This window comes from Polypterus senegalus, chromosome 3, assembly GCF_016835505.1.
Source record: "Polypterus senegalus isolate Bchr_013 chromosome 3, ASM1683550v1, whole genome shotgun sequence".
Taxonomy (NCBI): domain Eukaryota; kingdom Metazoa; phylum Chordata; class Cladistia; order Polypteriformes; family Polypteridae; genus Polypterus; species Polypterus senegalus.
The window spans coordinates 173130116-173156620 of NC_053156.1; the positions used below are offsets into that span (position 1 = coordinate 173130116).

At 36.4% G+C, this 26505-nt stretch overlaps 1 protein-coding gene across 4 annotated transcripts in view; it reads right to left on the reverse strand.

The window, feature by feature from the left end:
• Positions 1-26505, reverse strand: part of LOC120525692 (serine/threonine-protein kinase MRCK alpha-like) — a 429465-nt gene that overhangs the window by 150541 nt on the left and 252419 nt on the right. For all 4 annotated transcript variants that reach the window (XM_039748213.1, XM_039748214.1, XM_039748215.1 and 1 more), the window contains exons 6-9: positions 21271-21364; positions 17962-18162; positions 6801-7049; positions 6323-6402 (exon numbers count right to left, since the gene is read on the reverse strand). In XM_039748213.1, the coding sequence (XP_039604147.1) occupies positions 6323-6402; positions 6801-7049; positions 17962-18162; positions 21271-21364 (624 nt within the window). The remainder of the gene's footprint in view (positions 1-6322; positions 6403-6800; positions 7050-17961; positions 18163-21270; positions 21365-26505) is intronic.

Here is a 26505-nt window from a genome sequence, read left to right on the forward strand (position 1 = left end):
AAGTCATCAGGGTCACTGGAATACCCTTTCTTGGGCTTTAGGACCACAAAGGATATTTTCCACAGCTCGGTGACCTTCTGCAAATTCAGGGAAAGGGGGAATAAGTGCTGAAGGACCCCACAGAACTGGGTGGCACATTTTCAGCACCCTGGGGCTGATTCTATGTGACCCTGAATCCCAGTTTATGCAGAGTTTTCCCAACTCTCTCTTCACTTGACTAGTAAAAACACACTGTACAGTCCAGAAAGTGGAGTGGGGCTGGAGACCACAGGTGTTATGTCATTGTAGGGTAAGGTTGTAGAGGGTGCAGATGGCAGATGGGATTCTGAACCCTCCTCAGCTTGCACATAAAAGCTAGCAGTAATATGGGAAGGCTATACTGACAAGAGTGAGTCAAACCTGTTAAAGAACTGGTTTAGATCATTAGCTCTGTTCTTGTTCCCTGTTTGTAGCCACTGATAGTCTTCATGCCATTCCACACTTTTTCATGTTGTTTTGTTGTAACTTGTGCTCAGGTTTGTCCCTGTAGCAGACTTTCCCCTCTGCTTTGTCAGTTCTGACTGCACCCGCTTGATTTTATCCTTATCTCCAGACCTGAAGGTTCTCTTCTTCATATTCAGTAGGGTTTTCAAATCTTTTGTGATTCATGACAAAAACATGAAAACAATGCACTGTCTTTGTGGGTACTGTGTTATCCACACAAATTTTGATGTAGTATGTGATACAGTTTTTCATTCCCTCAATGTCCTATCCATGAGGCTCACAAAGCATATACAAGTCAGTGCTTTCAAAGTCCATTCCTGCACAGTCCTGGTGATGGCTTGCAATTTCTGGACAACGGGATTATATGCCGGTATGAGCTGTACCAAGTTATGGTCTGACCAGTTTAAAGGTGGCAAAGCAACAAAAAGTCTCTTTAAGATTGGCATATATCCAATCTAGGGTCTTGCTGTCTCTTGTTGTGTAGTGCACAAACTGGTGAAAAGTGATTCTTGATTATGTAGATCTGCCCATAAAGGAAAAACCTAGCAATGTGTTTACTTTATGAAAGTGGTTGAAATTTTAAGACACTAGACAAAGATGTTGTGAAATTAGGGCCTGTACACTTCAACATTAAATAAATTTATCACAACTGAAATTGCAAAATAAACCTCAAAGACTGAAATCTGGAAATTCTCAGCAAACGTAAGCTGCTTAGAAATACAGATTGTTCTTAGATCGTTTCATTTTAACCAAGCTCAGATGAGACACTCTACATATGTCAAGCTTGCCCTTTCACAAAATTGGAACAGAGATGTGACATGTTGGTACACATGTTAACTTTCACACAACAACACATCTGCTGTCAAGGGGAAAAATATCAAAGGCATCACCATAAATGAAGCACCAGCAATACATAAACAATGCTACATACCCCTAAAACTTGAGAAGGATCACATACAAACATGGCATTAGATTTTTTTGTATATCTACATATCTCTCATATCTACATTTTTTCGGCTTTCTTCATTTCAAGTAATCAAATGATAATGGCTGAATAGGTGAAGGATTGAGCTTGTAGCTTTATCTTTATCCCCCAATAGTGCAACTTTTTCCACAATCTCCTTCTATCTAAGCATACAAAAATAACCCCCTTGCCTTTTTAACAGATATAATGCATAAGACAAAAACAGGGAAAACACAAAAAAAACTTAACACACTAATTTAAAGCCAAAAACTGAGAGCCCATATTCAAGAAAGTGGGCAAGAAATAATTATTAAAAATAACACCTTAAACATTCATACCAAATAGCAGTGCCATAACACACTATGCATTTTTTTGGAATACCCAAGATGCAACAGTTCCAAAAGAAGAGGAAACAGACAAAGCTTAACAGATTTTAGAGTGTAAAGGTATAATAAAGACACTTGAAAAAACTAAACAATCTAATGTCAAAAAGTAAGCACACAGTGGGGGAAATAAATATTTGACCCCATGCTGAATTTGTAAGTTTGCTCACTTACAAAGAAATAAACAGTCTCTAATTTTTATTGTACTTCCATTTAAATGGTGAGAGACAGAATATCAACCAAAACTTCAGAAAAAGATATAAATTGATTTGCATATCATTGAAAGAAATAAGTATTTGATCTCCTACAACCCAGCCTGAAGCCTGGCTCCCAGAGACAAATGCCCAAGTGGCACACAGATTACAATCATTTAATCAGTCAATCAATTACTGATACACCTGATCTCAACTCGTTATGTGTATAAAGCACACCTGTCCACAAAATCAATTTCTTACATTCCAACCTCTCCACCACCATGGGCAAGACTAAAGACCTGTCAAAGGACATCAGGGACAAGACTGTAGACCTGCACACGGTTGGAATGGGCTACAAGGCAATCAGCAAAAAGTTTGGTGAGAAGGTGGCAACTGTTAGTGCGATTGTTCGGAAAAAGAAGAAATATAAAATGACCATCAGTCACCCTCAGTCTGGATCCATACGCAAGAATGGATGAACAAGGATGGATTTTTCTTTTACATGCAAATGATTTGTGCGTTGTTGGTCTATTTCAAAGTCACATAAATAGAAAGATAGTAGTACTATACATGGTTTGTGATTTATTAAAATGTAGTTATATCACACATTTACTTTCTGTTGGCAACATTGTCTCATTTAAACAACCCCCATCTCTTTGGATAAAATGAGAACTAGTATAAAAATTTAAATATTGTAGCACCAAGTCTTTCATCTGATTTATTAGAGACTTTATTTTGCCAAAAAAAATATACACACACACAAACATATAGAGTATATCAGTCACACATATCAGAATCACAGTCAGAAACATGTTCGAAAATATATATGAATAATAGGCTACAGAAACATCTGGCAATAGATTTTTACTTTCAACCGTATCAATGTTGAATAATAGTTCTAGCCCTAATTTCAGTATGTATGAGGGACTACTTCATACTGGATTTTCTGTTCATATGTCATTCCAAGCCATGTGGGGGAGTGGTGTTGCAATCCATATTCATAAAACTGTAAGGGATGTCGATAGGTCACACAAAAACATGTGCACCCCCGGCCTTTGATCAATCGACAGTTTATACCATGACACGTGCAACACAACCCATGCTTTGGAAATCTGGCTAACAGCAGCCTCGAAATTTGGAATAAAGTCATTCTCACTGCCACCCAGACATGGAACTACACATCCTTTGATAGGAGATGAACAGCCATAAACAAATCCAAAGAGGTGAAGGAGCATAGTTTGCTTGTAGCATTGTTGACACTGCAGGATAGTCACAGTGGCAAGTTCACAAAAAAACTCCCAAAATAAGACAAACTTGATACACTGTCATTGTGAGGCACTGTCCACGTGCCAGTAGCACAAGTATCAACTAAGGGAAACAAAATGCAGGCAGAACAAATTTCCACACTTATGCAGTATTAACAACATTTGGCACACATATGCAGTATTAACAACTTTCTACCTTTAACACTGATGTAAGTCTCTACAGATATCTGCACCAAACAGTGCATATGTATTGAAATCTGTTTAGGACCCAAAAAAAAGCAAACACTGCACACATGCCTGACAGCTTTAATAATAATCATATACATAGCTGTTCACATAAAATGCTTAAGCAAACACTTTCATGGCCTACAAATACACACCTCTCTACATATTTCCTTACAAAAGCACAAAATTTCATTAACACACGCAGCCCTGACACCCAACCCTACACTGTGTAAATGAAGGGACAGGAGGGGTATTTGGCCCCAGCCCCAAGCTATTTTTCTCCTATACTCACATGCCTGCAATTCCTGTGAAGCTGAGCACACTGATTATAGCTTTTCTTTTACAGGACATCTTTATCTGTCATAATCAGTTGTGTTTAGTAAAATTTCATTTACATGCAGGCAAACCTCAAACCCCCTTATTTTCCTCTACATTAATTTCAGAGAAATGTATGAGTCCAAAACTGGCCTGTGTTGTTTTGCCATTAGCTACCTATTTTAGACATTATCTACACAGTAAGATTTGCCCCACTTTGATATATTTGTTCAAGCGAGCACTTCATTTTACTGTGCACACCACACTTGACAATAACTATGAAATGCACAGCCTTCTATTTTTGAAGAACCCAACACTGAAGACTCCGCTTTTCATTGAGTAAAAGTAATTACTAACTTTTTTTTTCGGTTGGCAGACATTTAAATCCACTGTATAATAACTCAGTGCTAATTTTTGTCTTTCATGTCAGTTTTATTTCTTTACATTTACTTATTTGGCTGATGCATTTATCCAAGGTGACCTGTAATGTTTATGATACAATTGAGTACATTTCTTTTTTGGTTTTCCTATTGGAGCACAGGCAGGTCAATGACTTGCTTATTGTTACACATTGTCAGTAGCGGGATCTGAACCCACAACCTCAATGTTTGAAGTCCAAAGCCTTAACCACCACACCACACTGCCTGCTACTTTTGATGAATGAACTTTAAACCACCTTTAGAACATTATTGAATACTTTAATTGGTGATGCCCTGTATTACCCACTTTATACAAGATCAACACTGTTATAACACACAGCTTTTGATTTAATGTTTCATCACATCCTGCATTTGCTCTATCTTTGCATTTTTCATGCTTTTTTAAATAAACAAATTTCTTTCATTTTGGACTTCCACCCTACATTGCCTCTAAGGACTTTTGCCATTCTTTTTTGAGGACCACAGGAACACATATACAGTATTAACAACTTTTTGTCTTTGCAATCCATGGTACCTTTACTAATGCTTCCCAAGGACATGATGCTATGTGTTCACAATTTATATTCAACTTCACTATTATACTGTTGTACTACATTCCTTTCAATTCCCATTTATTGAGGAAAAGAGGCCCATGTGTTCCACTAGGTAATATGAAAAATAAATGTATAGGATGAGGTACAGATTGCATTTTTATCTGTTTTGCCACTTTTTCACTGAGATATTATTAACAAACTCAATAAAATAAACATTATAATTCTATTTATTAATATTAAAATACATGTAAGATACTGCCAACAGCATATTGGTTAAGTATCTTTGAGCCCACGTCAAATTATACATTACAGGCACATTATGGTGTTTGGAGTCAGTGACGTCAGACGCACATTCTTTAAGTGGTTTTCAGTCTTGCCCTTTATGCACCATATTTGACTAGATTGAATCTTATAACTACAGTATATTGTACGCTGTAGAGGGTGAAATACCCAACCTATCCGTTTGCAAACTGTTGAGCCACAATCTACCTTTGATCTTGTGGGACTAGGCCTTATTAGGAGGTTCCTTATATAATACTAACAGTGTGTGGTCTTTGGAGCAAAAAACAACCCTAAGACTCCCTAGTGTTTTATTATATTGGTGAACTTGCAGACGCATCAGCAAAGTGGGCCTAGACAGGTTGCATCTTCTCCGAGACAGACATGTAGTCGAGTGCAGCAGTGGCACAAATTCAGCAGGACAGGTTGTAACATACGGTAAGTTGTTGTGTGAACGTGCACCATATATGAAACCACAAAGCTCACTTTGTCTGCTTGGGATTAATGAGAAGTGAGGTGCATGCGTGCCGTAAAAATGTAAAAGTGCATGCATGTGCCATCTATTGGCTGTTGTTGAGCGTGAGCAGAGCGGACTGCTCCATATATATACACACACACAGAGGTCTTGTTTATATATGTCTAATGACACAATTGCCTTTGCTGTTTAATATCACCTTGTTATTTCAACTTGTCGTTATTAGTCCTAAACTACCCCTGCCTCAACTTTTTTGGAATTTAGGCAGCACTTTTAGAATAAAATTTTTAAAAAACAATGCAATGATTTGGCAAAATATGAAATACCTTTTTTTTAGTGGTTTTGTTTGAATACAAGTCTAAGTAAATTTAAAATTCACTCCTTTTTGCTTTAACATTTACTGTACTGCCCCAGCTTTTTTTGGAATTGAGGCTGAATATGGAATGATCAAAAAATACTGAAACTTGAGTTTATAAGCCACCTAGCTGAATTTGTGGAGGAAGTAACATCAGATAGCATCAGTTAAGATACTATAACAAATTTTTGTGTACAAAGCTCCTGCTGCATGCTCCCTACCTTTTTGTGAACAAAATCAACAAACAGAAATAAATGCAATCCGAGTCTTATAACACTGATGAATTATTGTTTCCCTGTTCAAGAGATCTGTTATATAACATATTTTACTTAATGCAACAAGTATAATGATCAGGAGGCAGAAAAATTAGTTCATTTTTCAACATTATAAACAATAAATCAGCATACTTACCAGCTGCTAGTGTATGTAAACCCAACAAATGGTAAATGGTGACCAGAAAAGGCAGTATGGGAAGGGGGTGGCATTGTTTCCTGATGATTAAAACCATAAAAGTGCAAAGTTAAAATAGGATATACATTCTAATACACCAATTTACAGATGATATATATAAAAAATGTACACTTGATGATATTTTTCTTATTATATTTTCATAAATAATTGACAGTGGCTTCATTTGGTGAAAGAGTAAAACTTTTCTGTCTTTTTTCCAAACTCTTTCTCATTTTCTGCTGGTTTAATGGCCATATTCCAAGATTCAGCCAAGTTGGCCAGTGCTTATTGTAAAATTAACCTTAAATGTATTTCTGTAATAAAGTGAATAAAATCTAAACAGAGAATACTGTAAAACATAATACTGATAGAATGCTTTCTAGTTGCTTCATTTGTAATGCTTTGTGCTTTAACATAGCTAACTGAAAAATATACATACAGAATTCTTCAAGCAGTCATCATCTACATCAAAATTCGATGTGTCTGTGGGACTGCTGACTTCAGGAATATAAGGTGCTTCACAGTTTCGTATGTTGTCCCAATCAATGCCAGCAAAAAATGGGTGTTTCTTAAAGTCTTCAATGCCATTTTGTCCAAGCCTATGTTCTCTGCTGCAAATCAGTCTCCTTATCAAGTCTTTGGCATTTTCTGAGACATCCATGGGCTGTGCTGGAAACTGAAACCTCTCCTAAAATATATTTCAATAACAGTCTTTCAGCTTTGATGACATTCTTTTTCATAAAAAAAAACCTACAGTACCATATTCAGCATTATGTGATGACCATCCATCCCAGTTTTGTTAGGTCAAAATGTAAAAAAAAAAAAACACATTACAAAAAAGTTCTTCTGACCAATGGGTCAAAACTCACAATGCCTTGAAAAGTTATTTGTTTATGACAAAATCATATTAGTAACACTGTTTTACACATATACATACACAAATACATTTTATATTTCAAATTAAAAGCTTAAAAAAGACACAAACATTCACATACATATATAAATATATATAGAGAGAGAAAGCGAGAGAGAGACACACACAATTCCCTCCACCTACTCCTGTTTTCAGACTTGTGGAGCACAGGGGTGACCACTATGAAGATAGCTGAGAAGTCCAGAAGTCTCAGAGCTTGTTCTTCTCCCTTTGTAGAAACAAACTATATGTGCTAAGTACAAGGCATGCCCTTGAGAAGAAAGTAGAAGTCCAAAGAGCTTAGCACTGCTCTTGAAAGTCATAAAGGAGGCAGTTATACCACCTTGCACTCAGTCCTCCTGTTGGTCTGGGGCTACAAAGGGAGGTGAGACAACATAAGGGCAATTGTCTTGTTCCAGCTAAGAGAGAGGAATCTAATGCGAAAAACTGCTCCAGGCGCTCCAGAAGGAGAGAAAGACTTTCAATTAAATCCTCACCTGACTGAAGACTCAATAAATTAGTGTCTTAGTACATCACCCTCGTGTATGAATTCATAACAACTCTTGGAACCCTGCCTTTCTGTTTCCTCATTGCTCCCTAGCAATTAAAATACATATAAAAATACTGTGTAATATATATGTAATAAATACAACCTGTTTTTTTCTTTAAAGTTCCCTGCTAAGGAAGCAATTTTCAAGCAAGTAAAAGCAGCAGCATTGGAAGTCACTCTAAGGTTAAGTTACAGAAAGGCACTGATAATTAACTTATCTTCCATTTGGAAAACCATTCACATGATTCAATACTATAGTATTCTGCCATCCAATACAACAGTGCAGTTTTGTACAGTGTAAAGAAATCCTATGCAATATGAAACAAATAATTGAAAATATAAGTTAAAAATACAAATTGATTAAAACCAAGAAGGTGTAGCTAGGGATGCTCCTGTTTGATTAGAAACCAATCTAAATGGAACGATTTTCACTAAAAAAGACACAGTCAGTGATTGGTAAATCAGCTGATCACAAAAAACAATCTTTTTAGCCCATGATTTTCTAAGCTTTATGGTAATAAAGTTACACTGCTCCTTTACACTTTGTATTTGGTAGTTGAGCCAGTGTATAGTGGTTTTTTACAGCAAGTCAAGGCTTCTTTTACCAAAGAGCGAGAGGTGACTGGAATATTAGCCTTTACGTTAAAGAAAGTAAAGTAATAAAGTGCAAAAAAGGAATTTGAGAAGTCATCCTGCGCAAGAGGACAAATGGCAAGAAAAGCTACCTTAATAAATTCAGACATTTTTATTTTGTCCTTTAAATTAAAACAGACACAATCTGAGTTTGGACAGAGAGCTTCTTGTAAGTGCTCCAGCTTACATTTTTAATTGGAAAAAGAAAAGATAATGACAAATCTGAAACTGTTGCATTGCAAACAATGGGCTTGTTAGCATAACAGCAACATTTGTCTTTTACATATAAACCTGTTAAGCATGTTAGTCTAGTGTTTTATTGATAAACAACTTATGAACATTTGTGGCTTTTTAAAAGATTTCTACTGTGTTTATTACTTGCTGCTGTGTATCATACAGCATATATTTTGGTAAGAAGCAAGTAATACATAATTAAAATGTTAATCCATATTTATAATTACAACTCAAGAATTAACTCAACTCAAGAATGTCTATCTGATATACAGGTGTACTTTTTCCCTTCAGTGTAAATATAGTAAATGCATATTTGAACAGCAAAAAAGCTGATTAAAACCTCTAAGTCCATGTATATTATATTTAAGTAGCATTTAAGCAGGAACGGGGGAAAAGAGTATTTTTAAGACCGTTTCTTCCCTGGACCAGCAGAGGGAAGCCCCCTTGGCTTCCAAAGGGGCCACGGGTCATAAGCATGGAAGCTCAACCGTGCTGGGGCCCATGGCCACTGCCAGGTGGTGTCTGGATAATTGCAGGGCCCTATTTGGCAGCCGCTGGCAGAAGAAGCTTGTTAGGCACCTGGACTCCTTCCGGGTGCCCTATGAAAGGAGAAGTTCACCAACATTCAATGGCCAGAGTCGGAAGGAAGAGGACAAAGTCTGTGTGGAGGACTGAAGGGGTAGCAAAGGGACTGTGTTGTTGCTTTGCTGTACTGTGTTGTGCTGTGGGTTGCAAAGAAAAGCATTCCCCAACTATAAATAGTGTGCTGCGAGGGCTAAACCTGTGTCCGGCCTGTCTGTGTCTGGGTTAGGGCAGCTGTAAACACCCAGTTTTCATAATATAAAAAACACACACACACATATAATTTTTGCTATTGTTAGAGAAATGGTCAAAACTAATTTTATTTAATTAAACCTCGTTTCAGAGAGGTACATAACAGAAAAAATTAAACAATATGACAGCTTATAATTTTTCTTTTATGCCATATGTATTATGGATACATATTGTTGTACATATTTTATTAGTAAAGTCTGTATTTTAAGGAAATTTTATTTATTTTAATATTTTTATGGTCACTGAACCATAAACCTTCAGAATTAAAAATGAGTGGTTAACACTAGTAGTATAATACTAGAATCCGTGAAGCCTACAAAAATATTTGTGATGCTGTGCCACCTTAAATTCCCTCACACCTCCTCATAAGCACCTTTGTTTGGCAAATGTGTCAATCAGCACTGGCAGCAGGCAGCCTACTCACTCATCCCCCATCGAGGCAGGTGAAGTCTAACACAATTCTCACAGCTGAAGTCTCTTTATCTGGGAGTTGGGCGTCTGGAATTGTACAGGGAAAATAGTATATTGTTATTTAGAATATATACATTTCATGTGTGTTCTGTGTCTACAATGACCTGTGTAAATGTAGGATGACGGGAAATGCGAGGCAAGAAATATTGAACACACAACTAAAGCAGAAACTTTTTCATGTTATAGTAATAATGACAAAATGTTGACATGAAGTGTATAATGTATGAAGAAAGTCCAAATATCAAATAAACACTTTCACAAAAGTTATAGCAAAACAAGTGCACTTTTATTCAAGAATATAACTGGAAAAAAAAAGATTCAATTTACATGTTGCTGTCAATGCGTAAAAAACAGCCCAAATATCAATCGACACAAAGTAAACATGTCAACTTTACTGGTGCAGAAGTATAAGAACTGTTACTTCATAATCAAGAGGTTGCAGGTTTGAGTCCGGGTCCTCCCTGCGCATTTACCGTTTTGAGTAGTGAGCTGCTTTTATTATTACTATTACATAATAAAAGCATACATTTGATTTTAATCTTTAACACCCAGTGTACATTTTTGCTACCTGTAAAAGATATTGCTGAAGGGACATAAGCTGACACACATTGGTGAATCATGTCTTCTTGGTACCTTGTTGTCAGTTGAACTTTTTTAAATCAGTTTTATTCTTGAATAAAGGCACACTTGTTTCGTTGTACCTTTGTGAAAGTGTTTATTTTACATTCTAGTAACCACTTGAATGTCATCAAAGCCATCACGTCTCTTGTGAAATACCTTCAACTCAGAGAGGAAGAGGCAGTGTCAGTTCAGGGGGAGCGTGAACATGACAGAGAGTAAAACTGAATACAGTACACCTTCGAAATTTGCAGGGGTTACATTCCTATAGCACCTGCAAACTGTGAAAAACTGTAAATTATGGATGTGGTTAAAAAAAATGGCTATTTTTATAGTTTAAACACTAAACATGCCCCCAAAACACATTAATTTCATTTCAACCTCAGCTTAATACATTACCTAAAAAAAGAATGTAAAAGTAAACCCGTATACTGTACAGTACTATAATGATATGTCTCCCGCAGTGCTATAATGTAAAATACAGATGTTACCGCTATATGTACTGTAAGTCATGCAAGCGCATTTTCATTGCCAGAAGCCTTAGAAGGTGCAGGGTGTTTCGATGGCATCTTGGGGCTTTAACCCTTAAACTGCTACATACTTGGGGGTTAATACATCCCTGGATGCCAAGTATTTTTTTGCTGTACTTTTTAAGTAAACGTCACAATTCACAAAGAAAAACTGACATTTTAATGGAACACATTTTTTTTCATGCAAAGAGCATCACAATTACTGCAACATTGATCATATTACACACTGCCAAAGAACTGTAAAAACTATTTAAAAAAACTACTGGAACAATATTACAATGTGCAACTGACGCCACTGATGAAATTCAGTAAATCACTGAACCAACTGCACTTGAACTGGCTGCATGCAAGCACACAGAGGTAAACGCTGATGCTGGCAGGCTAGTCTAGTGCAGCAGCTCAATTCCAGAGATAGTGAGGCTGCAGTGCTGTAGGGACTGGCAGTGGCTATCAGCTGGCTGCTCAACAAATGTACTGCACTGACTGATCAGCTCCGGCATGCTGGTAAATTGCACTGGGAACCGACAATAGCCAGTGAGGCGTTCAAGGAATATATGTAACTGAATATAATCGGCTCCTACGTGCTGGCAAATGGTACTGGGAAACGACTATAGCCAGTTGCAGCAGTTTAAGGATTAAGAAGAACAAAACGGAAAGCACAAGAACACTCAGCTGAAGATGCATCACAGGGCAGCAGTCAATCAGCAGCAAGGAGAAATGAATAAAGCTGTAGCGGTCTGGTGCTGCTAAGACTCACACTGTCAATAAGACGGTGATTTATTTTTATGGTGGAGATTCCAGGGACGCACCCAGCTTTGACCTGACCTGCACGCATTTACAAACAGAGACAAAAACAAAGCAAACCAGTAATCAAACAGCAAATAAAGAATGTAATGAAAACAATTATACCACCCCTGTTTCCCCTTACGGCGATTATACATTAAATACAACAAAGCACCGACAAAACACACCAGTAAAGTCCATGAAAAATGGCAATGGATGAAATGTAATGATGAGATAGTCCAGAGATCCGCATGTTGAATGGAAATGTAAAGATAGTCCTACCGGTAGTTCCAGAAATGGTGAAGACGGGTGGATGAGTTCAGGAGCGCTCCTTTCTTCGCAGGATAGAATTTACAGTCCTCATGTACACAGGCAAACGGCAGACAATCCAGACCCCAACCACAAAACGATCCAGGACAAAACGAATACACCAACAAAACACACCAGTAAAGTCCATGAAAAATGGCAATGGATGAAATCTAATGATGAAATAGTCCAGAGATCCGCATGTTGAATGGAAATGTAAAGATAGTCCTACCGGTAGTTCCAGAAATGGTGAAGACGCGTGGATGAGTTCAGGAGCGCTCCTTTCTTTGCAGGATAGAATTTATAGTCCTCATGTACACAGGCAAACGTCAGACAATCCAGACCCCAACCACGAAACGATCCAGGACAAAACGAATAAGTACAGATAACCCAACAGAAGGCAGGCAGAGAGACAGGAACTTGAAACACAAATTACAAAAACTTTTTTCTTTTGGTCACTGGCCCCCTTTAAAAGCCACGTTGATATCCTTTGACCCCAACAGCCCCATGATTTGCAATTTCCACTAACTATTAGTTAGGTTCTAAGCAAAAATCCGTAAACACCTGAGGCTGTGAACCCTGAACTGCATCTTCGCCGGGGTCAACTATAAATTTACACTGGGTGTTACAGACTCAAATCAAAAGTGTTTTTATTATATAATGGTAATAATAACAGCAGCTCACTACTCAAAATGGTAATGACAGGAAGACCAAGGATCGAATCTGCAACCTCTCGATTACAAGACAGCAGTTTTTCCTCTGCAAAAGCCAAGCGGACGTGTATACTTCGTATTGACTGATATTTCGGCCTCAGTTTTTACACATTGACCACAACATGTAAATTGAACTATTTCTTTTTCTCCGGTTATATTCTTGATTAAAAATGCATTTGTTTTGTTACACCTTTTGTTAAAGTGTTTATTTGATATCTGGACTTCAGTCTTCACACATTATACACTTCAAGTCAACATTTTGTCATTATTACTTTAAAATGAAAAAGTTTCTGTTTTAGTTGTGATTTCAGCATTTTTTGCCTCGCATTTTCTGTCACCCTACATTTACACATGTCACTGTAGACACAGAACACACATGAAATGTATGTATTCTAAATAACAATATATTATTTTCTCTGTACAATTCCAGACACCTAACTCCCAGATAAAGAGACTTCAACTGTGAGAATTTTGTTAGACTTCATCTGCCTCGGTGGGGGATAAGTGAGCAGGCTGCCTGCTACCAGTGCTGATTGACACCTTTAAAAAACAAAGGCACTGATGAAGAGGCGTGAGGAAATTTAAAGTGGGCCGGCATTGCAAATATTTTTGTAGACTTCACGGATTCCAGTGTCAATTATAAAAATACACTTTAATATAGGACATAAGGCTTCTATACGTCTGGTTACACAGGAGCTTGTAAAAAGTTTTTAAAAGGGATAAATGGGAAAGGAGGAAAAAAAAATCAGAATTGGAATCCGAGTCGCCCAATCATGTAACAAAATCTGTGATCGGTATCAGCATTAAAAAACCTGTTGAGAGCATTCCTATGTATAACTAAGAAACACAGTGGCGGTATTACTTAATTGTTGCTTCTTATCAACATGGAACAAAACAACATCCTCCTGCACTTTATCACTGACTGACAACTGAAACGCAAAGTTTTTGGTTAATTAGGACAATGACCCAAGGCAAGCAGCCAAACCAAGCCTGGACCAGATTAACAAAATGCCTATCCCAGCATAACCAGGCAAAAGCCAGCAGGTATTGTATATACAGTATAAAAGGTCTGGAGGAGAAGAGGCCATTCAGGCCAACCTAGCTAATCAGTTTCTATTTACCTAAAAAAAAATGAAACATCAAGAGTTTGAGGTCCCCAAATTACTACTACCACAGCTTAGTTAAGTTATTACATATATCTACTGTTCTTTCATTCTAAACACTGTTCAACACTTATGTTAATCTCCATCTGTGGTCTATGCTTAGATTAATGGTCGTTTTAAAGTAAGAGTGTGGATCCACCATTCTAATTCCCTTAATAATTTTGAAAACTACAGTCATGTCTCCTCTCAACCTCAGTTTGCTTATACAGAAAACATTCAACTTCTTCCATCACTCCTAACAGCTAATACTGTGGAATCCTATAATCAGTTTAGTGGCTTGTCTTTAAAAACTTTCTCTAGTGCTGATATGTTGTTTCTGTAATGCAATGAAGCTGCAGATAATATTCCAGATGAAGCTTCACAAGTACACTATACAGCTCAAGTACAACATCCATTTTCATGTACCTGACACAACATGCTATATAACACTATATGTCTTCTTAATCAACTAAATATACTCCCTTGATGGAGCACCAATCCATCACAGGAACCAATCACACACTGGGCCCATTTTAATACAGCAGTGCTAAAACAAATATGAACAAACTCATAAAAAGCAATATACCTAATCTATGATAATTAAAAAATAAAACTGCTTCATCTTTCCTTCCTGTGCAAAACACAATAAATATCTGCCTATCCATGTAATTCACTGTATGGAGTATCTTTAATCAAAGTGTTTGAATTAACTAAATATATGTAAATCCCATTCTGAAAAACCATGTTAGTTGATATTTATTTAAATAAAATTGTTTTTCTACAACTGCTTATTCTAATAACATCTGCATTTTATTACTAATGCATTATTAACGCTTTGCGGCACGGTGGCGCAGTGGGTAGCGCTGCTTCCTCGCATTTAGGAGACCTGGGTTCGCTTGTTTGCATGTTCTCACCGTGTCTGCGTGGGTTTCCTCCGGGGTGCTCTGGTTTCCTCCCATAGTCCAAAGACATGCAGGTTAGGTGCATTGGCGATTCTAAACTGTCCCTAGGGTATGCTTGGTGTGTGGTTGTGTGTGTGCACGCGCTGTGATGGGCTGGCACCCTGCCCGGGGTTTTCTTCCTGCCTTGCGCCCTGTGTTGGCTGGGTTTGGCTCCAGCAAACCCCCGTGACCCTGTAGTTAGGATGTGGCGGGTTGGATAATGGATGGATGGATGACTGAAGAGTAAATATAGTCATATGAAAAAGGTTGGGAACCCCTCTTAGCCTGCATAATAATTTACTCTAGTTTCAACAAAAAAGATAAAAGTGGTATGTCTTTCATTTCCAAGGAACATCTGAGTACTGGGGTGTTTCGTGAACAAAGATTTTTAGTGAAGCAGTACTTCGCTGTATGAAATTAAAACAAATGTGAAAAGCTGGCTGTGCAAAAAGTTAAGTACCCTTGTAATTTTGCTGATTTGAATGCATGTAACTGCTCAATACTGATTATTTGCAACACCAAATTGGTTGGATTAGCTCGTTAAGCCTTGAACTTCATAGACAGGTGTGTCCAATCATGAGAAAAGGTATTTAAGATGGTCAATTGCAAGTTGTACTTCCCTTTGACTCTCCTCTGAAGAGTGACAGCATGGGATTCTCAAAGCAACTCTCAAAAGATCTGAAAGCAATATCATGGTTTAGGGGATGGCTACAAAAAGCTATCTCAGAGGTTTCAACTGTAAGGAATGTAATCAGGAAATGGAAGGCCACGGGCACAGTTGCTGTTAAACCCAGGTCTGGCAGGCCAAGAAAAATACAGGAGCGGCATATGCGCAGGATTTTGAGAATGGCTACAGATAACCCACAGATCACCTTCAAAAACCTGCAAGAACATATTGCTGCAGATGGTGTATCTGTACATCGTTCTACAATTCAGCGCAATTTGCACAAAGAACATCTGTATGGCAGGGTGATGAGAAAGAAGCCCTTTCTGCACTCACGCCACAAACAAAGTTGCTTATTGTATGCAAATGCTCATTTAGACAAGCCAGATTCATTTTGGAACAAAGTGCTTTGGACTGATAAAAAAAAATAAAAAAATTGAGTTACTTGATCATAACATAAAGTGCTTTGCATGGTGGAAGAAGAACACTGCATTCCAAGAAAAACACCTGCTACCTAATGTCAAATTTGGTGGAGGTTCCATCATGCTGTGGGGCTGTGTGGCTAGTTCAGGGGCTGGGGCCCTTGTTAAAGTCGAGGGTCGGATGAAATCAACCCAATATCAACAAATTCTTGACGATAATGCTCAAGCATCAGTCACAAAGTTAAAGTTACACAGGGGTTGGATATTCCAACAAGACAATGACCTAAAATGCAGTTCAAAATCTACAAAGGCATTCATGCAGAGGGAGAAGTACAATGTTCTGGTATGGCCGTCACAGTCTCCTGACTTGAATATCATCGAAAATCTATGGGATGATGTGTCGGCAACCATCAAATTTAAATGAACTGGAGAGATTTTGTACAGAGGAATGGTCAAAAATACCTCCTTCCAGAATCCAGACACTCATCAAAGGCTATAGGAGGCATCTAGGGGCTGTTATATTTGAAAAAGGGGGCTCAACTAATTATTGATGTAATATCTTGTTGGGGTGCCCAAATTCATGCACCAGACTAATTTTGTTATGATGCATATTGCATATTTTCTGTTAATCCAATAAACTTAATGTCACTGCTGAAATATTACCATTTCCATAAGGCATGTCATATATTAAAAGGAGGTTGCTACTTTTAAAGCTCAGCCAATGATAAACAAAGATCCAAAGAATAAAGAGGGGTTCCCAAACTAATCATATGACTGTATGAGAGGGCAAATTTGCAACATACGATAAACGAAGTGTAGTGTGCACTTCTGCATAACTTAAAATTTCCTTTCCCCTTTTATTTGGTATCCTCAAAGCAATGCTGTGGAGTGTACATTCAGTTCTACTGTGAAGAAGTGTGTACAGTGGTAAACTATCGACTTTAGAGAGTTGCTGCCTACTGTAACAATATAAGAAAGCCTGTTCTCTCCTCCACTTGTGGCAAGACAATCCGAAAACATAAGCTTTGATATATGATGAACAGATAATGAATGTGAAACATTCACATTCTTTATACTGAAACAATTTCTAGGGAGTCCGGATTTATACAGTTCTCATAAAACTACACAGCTACCTAACCGATAAAGGGGGAAACACTGCTGGTGTAGCCGAGAGTACGACACAGCAGGTCTTTAAATTGGCCCTTCAGCCATTTTGCTCTTTAAACAGTCACCCCTGCATCTGCCAATAAACACCATAGAAATAATGGAGACACAATGAAATTAATAAGGTGGAATTTCAACTTCAAAAGCAGGACATAAACAACAACAGCCATTACTATAGATTCCTTTGATGACCTAACATGCTCTGACAGAAAAGCTAAATGAAGGTCAAAATTAACTCACTCTGAGATGTACTGTGCACACAGACCCCATGTTTCAATATTTTGTTTCTTCATAAATTCTAATATGAAAATAAGAATTGGACCGAAAAATATAAATAAATAGTTCAAGATAATGGTGCTAATAAACAGTGAAATAAACACTACATGAAATCAAGACAACATTTAAACTAATTAGAATAAGATGGCAAATGGCTAATTATTTTAATTTCCGGTAGGAAGGTCTGCATATCCCATTTCTAGACTTGAAAACATAATCCAAATAATCAGCATCAAAACAGATCAGAAAAACAGAATGCTACTGCCAGATGTTTTTCCCTTATAAAAACCATTCAAAAATGTTTTCTAAAAATTCAAGTTTAATTTCAAAGTTTGCAAGTAAATAAGCATGCTATTGGAAATAAAAGCCAACTAATATTTAAGAGTATGTATTTCAGATTACTCACTTTGTGGTTCATTATTTTGCCATAGGTCTCCACTAATGATTCAGCATAAAAAGGAGTTTCTCCATAAAGCATTTCATACATGCAAACGCCTAGGGACCACCAGTCACATTCAGGACCATATTTCCCCTTGCCATCTTCCATTGCTTGTAAGATTTCTGGAGAGATATAGTCTGGTGTTCCCACAGCCACTGAGGATTGAACCTAAATAAAGGAAAATAGCAGAATGTCAGGAAACAGTAACTGAAAACCTTTGACAGCGTGGATGACTTAGATGGTTATGTTGCATTTGTTGCATAAATAAGATACTGCAAACTGGAATTATGGGTAGGGATAATGATTACACCTCTTTTAAATAATTGTGTCCCTATTAGGGCAATCAGCTGGCAGGTAGTCTGGAGAGTTGAACACAGTACTACAGATTTATTTTGGTGCCACTCAAAGATAACTTATTTAGCACTTATGGGATATGACATTAATTCAACAATCTTCTTAAAGAAACAAGAAATTAAAAAAAAAAAAGTGAACTTTTTACCATATATATATATATATATATATATATATATATATATATATATATATATATATATATACATACACACACACACACACACAGTGGAACCTCGGTTAACAACCATAATTCGTTCCAAAACTCTGTTCGTAAACCGAAGCAACTTCCACCACAGGATTGTATTTAAATACAATTAATCTGTTCCAGACTGCATCAACTGTATGTAAATATACATTTTTTAGTTTTTAAGCACAAATATAGTTAACTATACCATAGAATGCACAGCGTAATAGTAAACTAAATGTAAAAAACATTGAATAACACTAAGAAAACCTTGAACAACAGAGAAAACTAACACTGCAATAGTTCGCGCTATAGAGCTAGAAACTGCTCGCTAAAAACACTTTTTTTTTTTAATAAGTTTTAAGCACAGGGAAAAAAATGAACATTTAAAAAGTCTGTAATTTAATAAACCACCAAGAAAAGTAACATTGCAACAATGCACGCTATGAACTGATCGCCGTAAACAGAACTGAAAACAAAAACAAGCCTTTACTACCTTATGCATCCTGCTCTCCCTCTCTCGCTCTCTCTCTCTTTCGTGAGCCTGGAGTGCCTGTGTGTGCCACTCTCTCGCGCACCTCTGTGTGTGTGTTCGTGTGTGTGTGTGTGTGTGTGTGTGTCTGTCGCGCGCTGTCTCTTTCTCTCTCTCTCTCTTGCTCACTCGCTGCACAGGAAATGCACAGGGAGAGACTGAACATGTACAAACCGAAAGGGAAACTGGCTTGTTCATATACCGAGTATGTGGTCATGAACCAAGGCAAAAGTTTGGCGAACATTTTGGTCGTAAAACCGATTTGTATGTGTACCGAGATGTTCGTGAACCGAGGTTCCACTGTATGGAGGTGCCCCGACTTCCAGCAAGGCATCATGGATATTGGAGTTTTCCTTCACAGTCCTGCTGGATACCATGGGGGCCGCAAGGGGACACTGAATATTTGCCCTATAACCCGGAAGTATTACCAATCACATGGACTGAGAGAAGCGAAACACTTCCGGGTCAGGGACTATAAAGGACTGTGGGAAAGCCCAGATGACAAGCTTCAAGGGGACGACAAAGCCCCAATCTGTCACAATTTATATAAAATTAAAATACTATTTCCCATTTCATTTAAAAAAGACATTCAGTATTTAGAGTCAAACATAGTAATTGAAAAAAATACGCTGAAATACAAAAAATGCTATAATTGATTTGATTGAATTTAGGAATTTAAGAAATTTATGCAAACAAAGAGCATAGCAGAAGCAACTGACAGCAGCACTACCCAATATGGATGATGTTCAACTGAAAAATTAGCAGTATCTTGGACAGAAAAAGACAGATGAAATTGCGTTTATTGATGTGAAATGGAAAAGAGAAAGCTTGGTGATGCTCAATGGTTAGTAAACATTATGGTTTGACTGCCAGTACCAGACACTCTGGCTGTTAGCATAGGTGTTTCTTTGCTAGGGGCAAAAAGGCAGGGAGAGAGAAGTTGAAGCAGAAGTCACATCCTCAGATCCAAGACAATGGCATAAGTTTAAATTTAATTGGTCCCCCATGAGCTACTCCATTGTGATACACATTAGCATCTACGGATTTTGAAATGGGGTGCACAAACTCCCCGCATTTTGAAATAATTTACAGTTACATACTCTACTGCTTACTTTGCATTTACATATACATTCACACCTGCTGCCTTTAAACTGGAACCCCTGATCATTTAACACTAGAATCCCTAAAGCTTATGAAAAAAGTCGTAATCCCGGGCCACCTTAGCACCTCTCCATCTGCGTCTTTGATTTGCAAATTTGTCAATCAGCACAGGCAGCAAGCAGCCTGCTATCCCATCCTCCCACACCAACACAGGTGAAGTCCTCCCAACTCACTTCTGATTATCTCGGTGTAAAGTGTCTTGAATTGTATAGGGTAAATAGTATCTCGATCTGGGTAAATGTAGGATGATAGGAAATGTGACGCAAGAAATGTTGAACACATAACTAAAACAGAATTTTTTTTTTCATGTTATAATACAAATGAATGTGTTAAGCACTAAAATAACATTTAAATCATTGCATTAAGTCTGTAAACATCTAGGCTATTTGTAATCATTTAAAGTAATACACAATATGTTAGAACCTTTTTTTGTTGCAGATGATCTAAAAGACAAACCCTCAAAAAAGTGATTTCTCAAAATACTTGGCAGGCAGGCAGGCAGGCAAAAAAAAACAAGGCAAAGAAAAATCCAACAGGAGGGGCAGAAAGACAAAAACACATTAATAAAACAAAAACATACTAGGAGACAAAACAAAGGGCACAAAAGCATAATGGTGGCATAATGAATGTTTAAATATGGTGACACAGTGAATGTTTAAATATTATTTCTATTTTTCATGTCTCTATCATGTCACTGCAGTACACTTGATGTTTTAAAGTAACCAATTTAGATAATCAGGATTAGGAAAAAAAAAGTTACATGAAAGGAGGTGCTATGGGCAAACCCCAAGTCCAGCTGAAACATATCTCCTTTGGCGCTTGGCAATTTAAACATAAAAACTGGTAAGAACAATATGCTATCTATAAATTATGAACATAAAATGAAATATCAGAAACAGGAAAAGTCACAATTACATCTATGTGAAAGAAACTAAATTAACAATGCAAATATTTTTTTTTCTTTGAAATATTTACTATAAAAACCACAGGCTACACAATTTCAAGTTACATTCTACAATACTGTTAAACAATTATTATTACATACCGTCCCATCCTCCATCAGCTTTAGACAAGAACCAAAGTCTGCAAGTCGGATGTGTCCATTCATATCCATTAGGATATTATCAGGCTTTATGTCCCTGAAAGTAAACACAAAATATAAACCACACTGAATAAGAAACAAGTATTAGGAAAAAATATTGAAATTCCACACAAATTTAACTTCTGTTTTGGTTACTTTTTGAAGTTTAAAAAACTATATGCATTATATCTTCTGAAGCAGCAGAGAAGGTAAAAGAGCCCTGAATCATGTCTGAATCAAATTATAAAAATGAACAGTCTTCATTGGTTAGCTGTCTTCTGGCTCTCTATTATAAACAGGACAACAGAGTAGTAGGATAACTGAAATTTGAAATGATTAATTTTCATATTTAAATCTGTCTATAGTTTTAGCAGAAATACACTGCTAAAAATGTTTAAAGAATTTGAAATGCTAAGGAAAGGATCCACAATGTGCATAAATTAACAGGGTGACATGGTATAGACTTCATGCATACAGCTCGAAATCCCATTTAATGAAGTCTCTGGGATGCATTTATGTAAAAGATTGATTTAGCTTTAGTTTAAATCATAGTAGATAATAATACTATTCTTTACCAGGCATATTTTAAATATAAAGTAAAAGGGTACATTTTTATTTTATCAGGAGTCTTCCACCAAAAATACCATAATTAATTTGTTTGCTAATTTGTTTATTAATAATAACTGCTTTAATATAATATTACACAGAATTCACCAGGATTCTTCTAGTGCTGTTGGCATGATGCACTTATTTAACTATTAATTAGACTTAATGACACCAAGATAAAAACAGCTTTTCAGCCATGACCATAGTACTAGGGTGTTGCACCGTGTTAGCCATTATGAACGTACAGCCCAAATTGTTTCTTCAACTTGTTGCTATCTTTCTCAATGGGCAAAGAATAAAATGGACTTGTCTTGTTCCTGGTAAACTTTACCCTCTGTTTCAGTAGCTCTGAGCTACTGGATTACAGACTTAAAACATGCACATTTTACTTTTTGTTAATATTTGTGTAGATCAACAACTATTTGTGTCTTCTTATATTTGAATTAACTTAAAAATGCAGAGACAGTTTTACTTACCTAAAAGCTTCTATTTTTAAATAATTACATTAAATGTATGTAGTTCTCTAGATTATTCAGAATAAAATACACTCAAATTTATTTTATTAAAACAGATAATTCCTGATCCAATAACAAGATAACATTCTAGAACAAAATGTGCCTGAATTAAAATCACAATCATTATTGTAATGCTATAAATGCATATCTACTACCCCAAGAAATCAGAGAAACTTGCAATTTTTCTGCACTTGCTAATATTACATCAATCCCTGCCTCTTGAAACACCATAGAGAATAAATACTCGTTTAGTATAAGCTATCGACTCATGAGCAAAAACAACAGAAGAAGCAACCTACTGGTAATAATTTTAAAACATTTACATTCACCTATGTTGACAAACACAGCCCCAACAATAATAATACATGCAGAAATATGTTAAGTGTTTAAATCATATTGTCACACTTAGTTATCAAGAAATTATTAAACTACTTAAACATTTCAATTCCAATTTTCTCTTGAAACTTCACTTTTAATACTTAGCAACAGAAGTAATTTTGCTTCAGGTTTGTGCTTATAACAACTAGATTAAACTGTTTGATATGTCTTATTATTGAACAGTACGTTGTCACAATGCTGTTTTTAAGTACTACATATTTTCTCCCATGTCTGAAAAAAGTGTGTTTCATGTTAAATAAATGTGCTCTATGATATGAAATAGGAACTATATTAGATTAGATGCTACAGGAGTAACAGGACAGCCACCAGCTTCCAGAACTCTGAACTGAATATAAACAAGTGGAAACAATGTCAGAAAACAAGGTTGGAAATTTGATTAAAGGACAGATGTTTCTTATATAAAATCAAGCAAATTTTACATTGCGATCTATTGTGTATGCTAAGATGTACATAAATAATACTGTCAGTTTCGCAGCAATTTGTAGTCCTTGCCAGACTGAAGCACTTAAAGATTAGATAACATCTGCTTCCTGCAATAGTCAGTGCAGCAGACAGGTGCCATGTATGGGCACCTGCCTATGACTATATGTGAACTTGCCAGAAGGACCACATCCTTCTACAACTGAGAGAGTCTGTGTGTTGTAGAAAGGTTAAGGAGGTGCCCAGACTCAGAAGCATAGAGGAACCATGTGCTGGAGAAAAGATTATGCGAACTGTGCCACTCGTCTGCAGGTTTGTGAAGGACTGTGAAAACAATCTTTACATGTGTATGCCATGAGTGGTAAGGTGCACCACAAGTGCTAGTCTCTAGGTGTATATTTAATGTTTTGGATGCAATACTCCTGGCCCCTAACAGTGTGGATGTTTGCTTAGGTGCACTATGGTTATGCAATTGCTTATACTAAGTTAAACTAATAGGCCCATTCACGAAGGAGCCCATTCTGTGTTTTCTCTCTCCGATCTTTATTACAATAGTCAGAGGAAAAATAATTCATATAATGTAAAAGTTGTCATCAGAATCCCACCCCCTTTGTGAACATGATGAGATTACCAAGAAACCCAGAATCAAAACTCAAAAAGGCAGGGTTTACTAACAGTATGATGGCATTGTTGCAATTTTTAAAAATAACAGTTAAAAATTAACAAGGATAAAAAAATATGAAAAGAAAAATAAACAAATTTAATAAAATTTACAATCCCTGAAAAAATATAAAATACCAGCTATCATAACATTCAAATTTTTAAAATAATAAAAGGTGATAGATAGTACACTAGATCCAAGCTGTTACCTTAAAAATCAAGTTTTCAACAAGAATACAGGGACACAGGTGGAAACTTCTTAAGATTACGGTAGATTTTGTACAAATGTTAGAATTACTTACTTCATAAACCATAGACACAAATTAAATTACCAAGTAGTATGAGAAAGGTTGTTACTTGACCTAAAGCTTACATCTAAGTGGTTAAGGCTACAGATGTTAGGATTTATTTTATCTAGCAATGAATTGTATGAGCAGGTATGTTGATATTATGTATTCAGGAATACCATGTATAACAAGAAAATATATGCTCAATCATATTCATAATAAGAGCTGTTACAATCAGATGCACAACCCCTGTTTAGACTTATCACAATACTGAGGAAAAATCTAAACAAATGTATGAAAGAATATTAGGGAAATGACAAACCGATTGTTATACAAGGATATATACTGTATATGCATAAGGTTACAAACTAACAATGCAAAATTAACAAAACAAGATCTGCTCATGCTACAAAACAATTCCTGTACACATACATCAGGAATCAGAGCATGAAATAACTAAAAACAGCCAGGAATTTATAGTGAATAAATAAAGCATCCAACTAGCATGGTTGTAATCACATACAAAGAAGACAATGTCATTTTCTTTGTATTGAACAAAACATTACAGAACATGTGATGTATATTGGTATGGCACACTTTCATTGCTATAACTGTTCTCATGAAAAACATTTATAATACCTTAAGGGGAAAATCTCTCATTGATGAGGATGTGATGCTGAGCTTGTAATTTAGAATTCAGCTTGCTTTCATTATGGGGTTTTATTGCTGCACGATAGCTTTCAAATGATCATCTGTTTCTGTTGAAGTGTAAATGTTGTAATTTTAGTTTCCTGAATAAATGCTGACTTTGGGTTTCTATATTGTGGCAAACAATCTCATCTTAATTTCTCTATTTATCTTACCATATTGAGAAGTTAATTGCCCAAAGATATTTTATGATACCTCAAAAAGCACGAGTTACTTTAATTGTTGATGATATGTGATTATCTACATTTAAGTGACTACAATATTATTCAATTATTATAATATCACTTCGGTAATGTAACCCATCACATGAAAGAATTCCACATGCCGATTAACTCTTAATTTACCGTAACTTTACAGAAGGTCATATTACCTTTAGCAGCTTAGGTTTAGGCTTGCCTTAGCAAACAGGATTTCAACAACTATAGGACATTCCTCTATAGACCTAATATGCGAACATTAAAACCAATGATCAAATAATCAACTAGAAAACAAAAGTTATCAAAAGTCAATACTGGGATGTCTGCCAAGCCATAGACTCGTTAAGTATAAAACTCAGTTTTCTGTCTATGGTTTGAGCATTTTTCTAATCATTTTAATACAGAAATGCAGTTGTATGTTTATGTTTAAATTATTTAAACCTATAATCTTAATTTGGTTTGTGAAATTATAAAGTGGTTCGGATTTGCCTAGCCAATAACTGCCGATTTGATAGCCAAAGTTTCCACATCAAGTTAGCTGCCACATAATTCAGAAGTATTCATTCCAAAATTCCTTTACTGAAGCCGCATCCCACAGATTCAGGGTGAGAACATGAGGCAAGTAATAGTCCTGGACAGGATACCATTGAATCCAGTGTGGAGGCACACCCTTACTAACACATACAGGGCCAGTCCCCCACTGAAACTTAAATGTAGACTTTACCTAATCACAATTAATTAGTCAAACACTTTTTCTTTAATTCTCCATTCGCCTATATTGGCAATAAGAGTTTTCTTAATAAAAACCTGTTAAGAAACAGAAAGGATTAATAAAATTTTTTAGTATTACATCAAACACTAAAATAAAAGAAATAAAAGAATGAAGTAGTACCTATCAATAATAAACAAAAACAATTACTTTTTACTAGCAAAATACCCGCGCTTCGCAGCGGTGAAGTACTGACTTAAAATTTTTATTAAGAAGAAAATTAAACCTTTTTAAACTGAGGGAAAATATACCAATAATTATTTGTTAAGGATCTCTTTGCATACCACATTTTGAGTTCGGCCCTCCGGTTGTAATATGACCAAGCTGTGCACTGAGCTTACTCTTAAGCATGCAACGTACAGTTGGCCATGTGAACAGTAATCTTGTTTCAAATCTCACAGCTTGGATTGCTGCTGTCATAATCGGTTTGAGTTTCATGGTTTGTTTCAATGACGACAGTATTTGCAGAACTTGTTTTGAAGTGACATTCGGCATCTGTCAAGCATTGTAAGCATACAACCGGTTTCATCGATAATTTCACATCCAGCTTTTGAGAGTTTAAACATTCATAAACATCAAAGTGTCCACTACTGAAATCGTCACCTGTGAGTCTAAGATGTTTAAGAGGCACTGGCAGT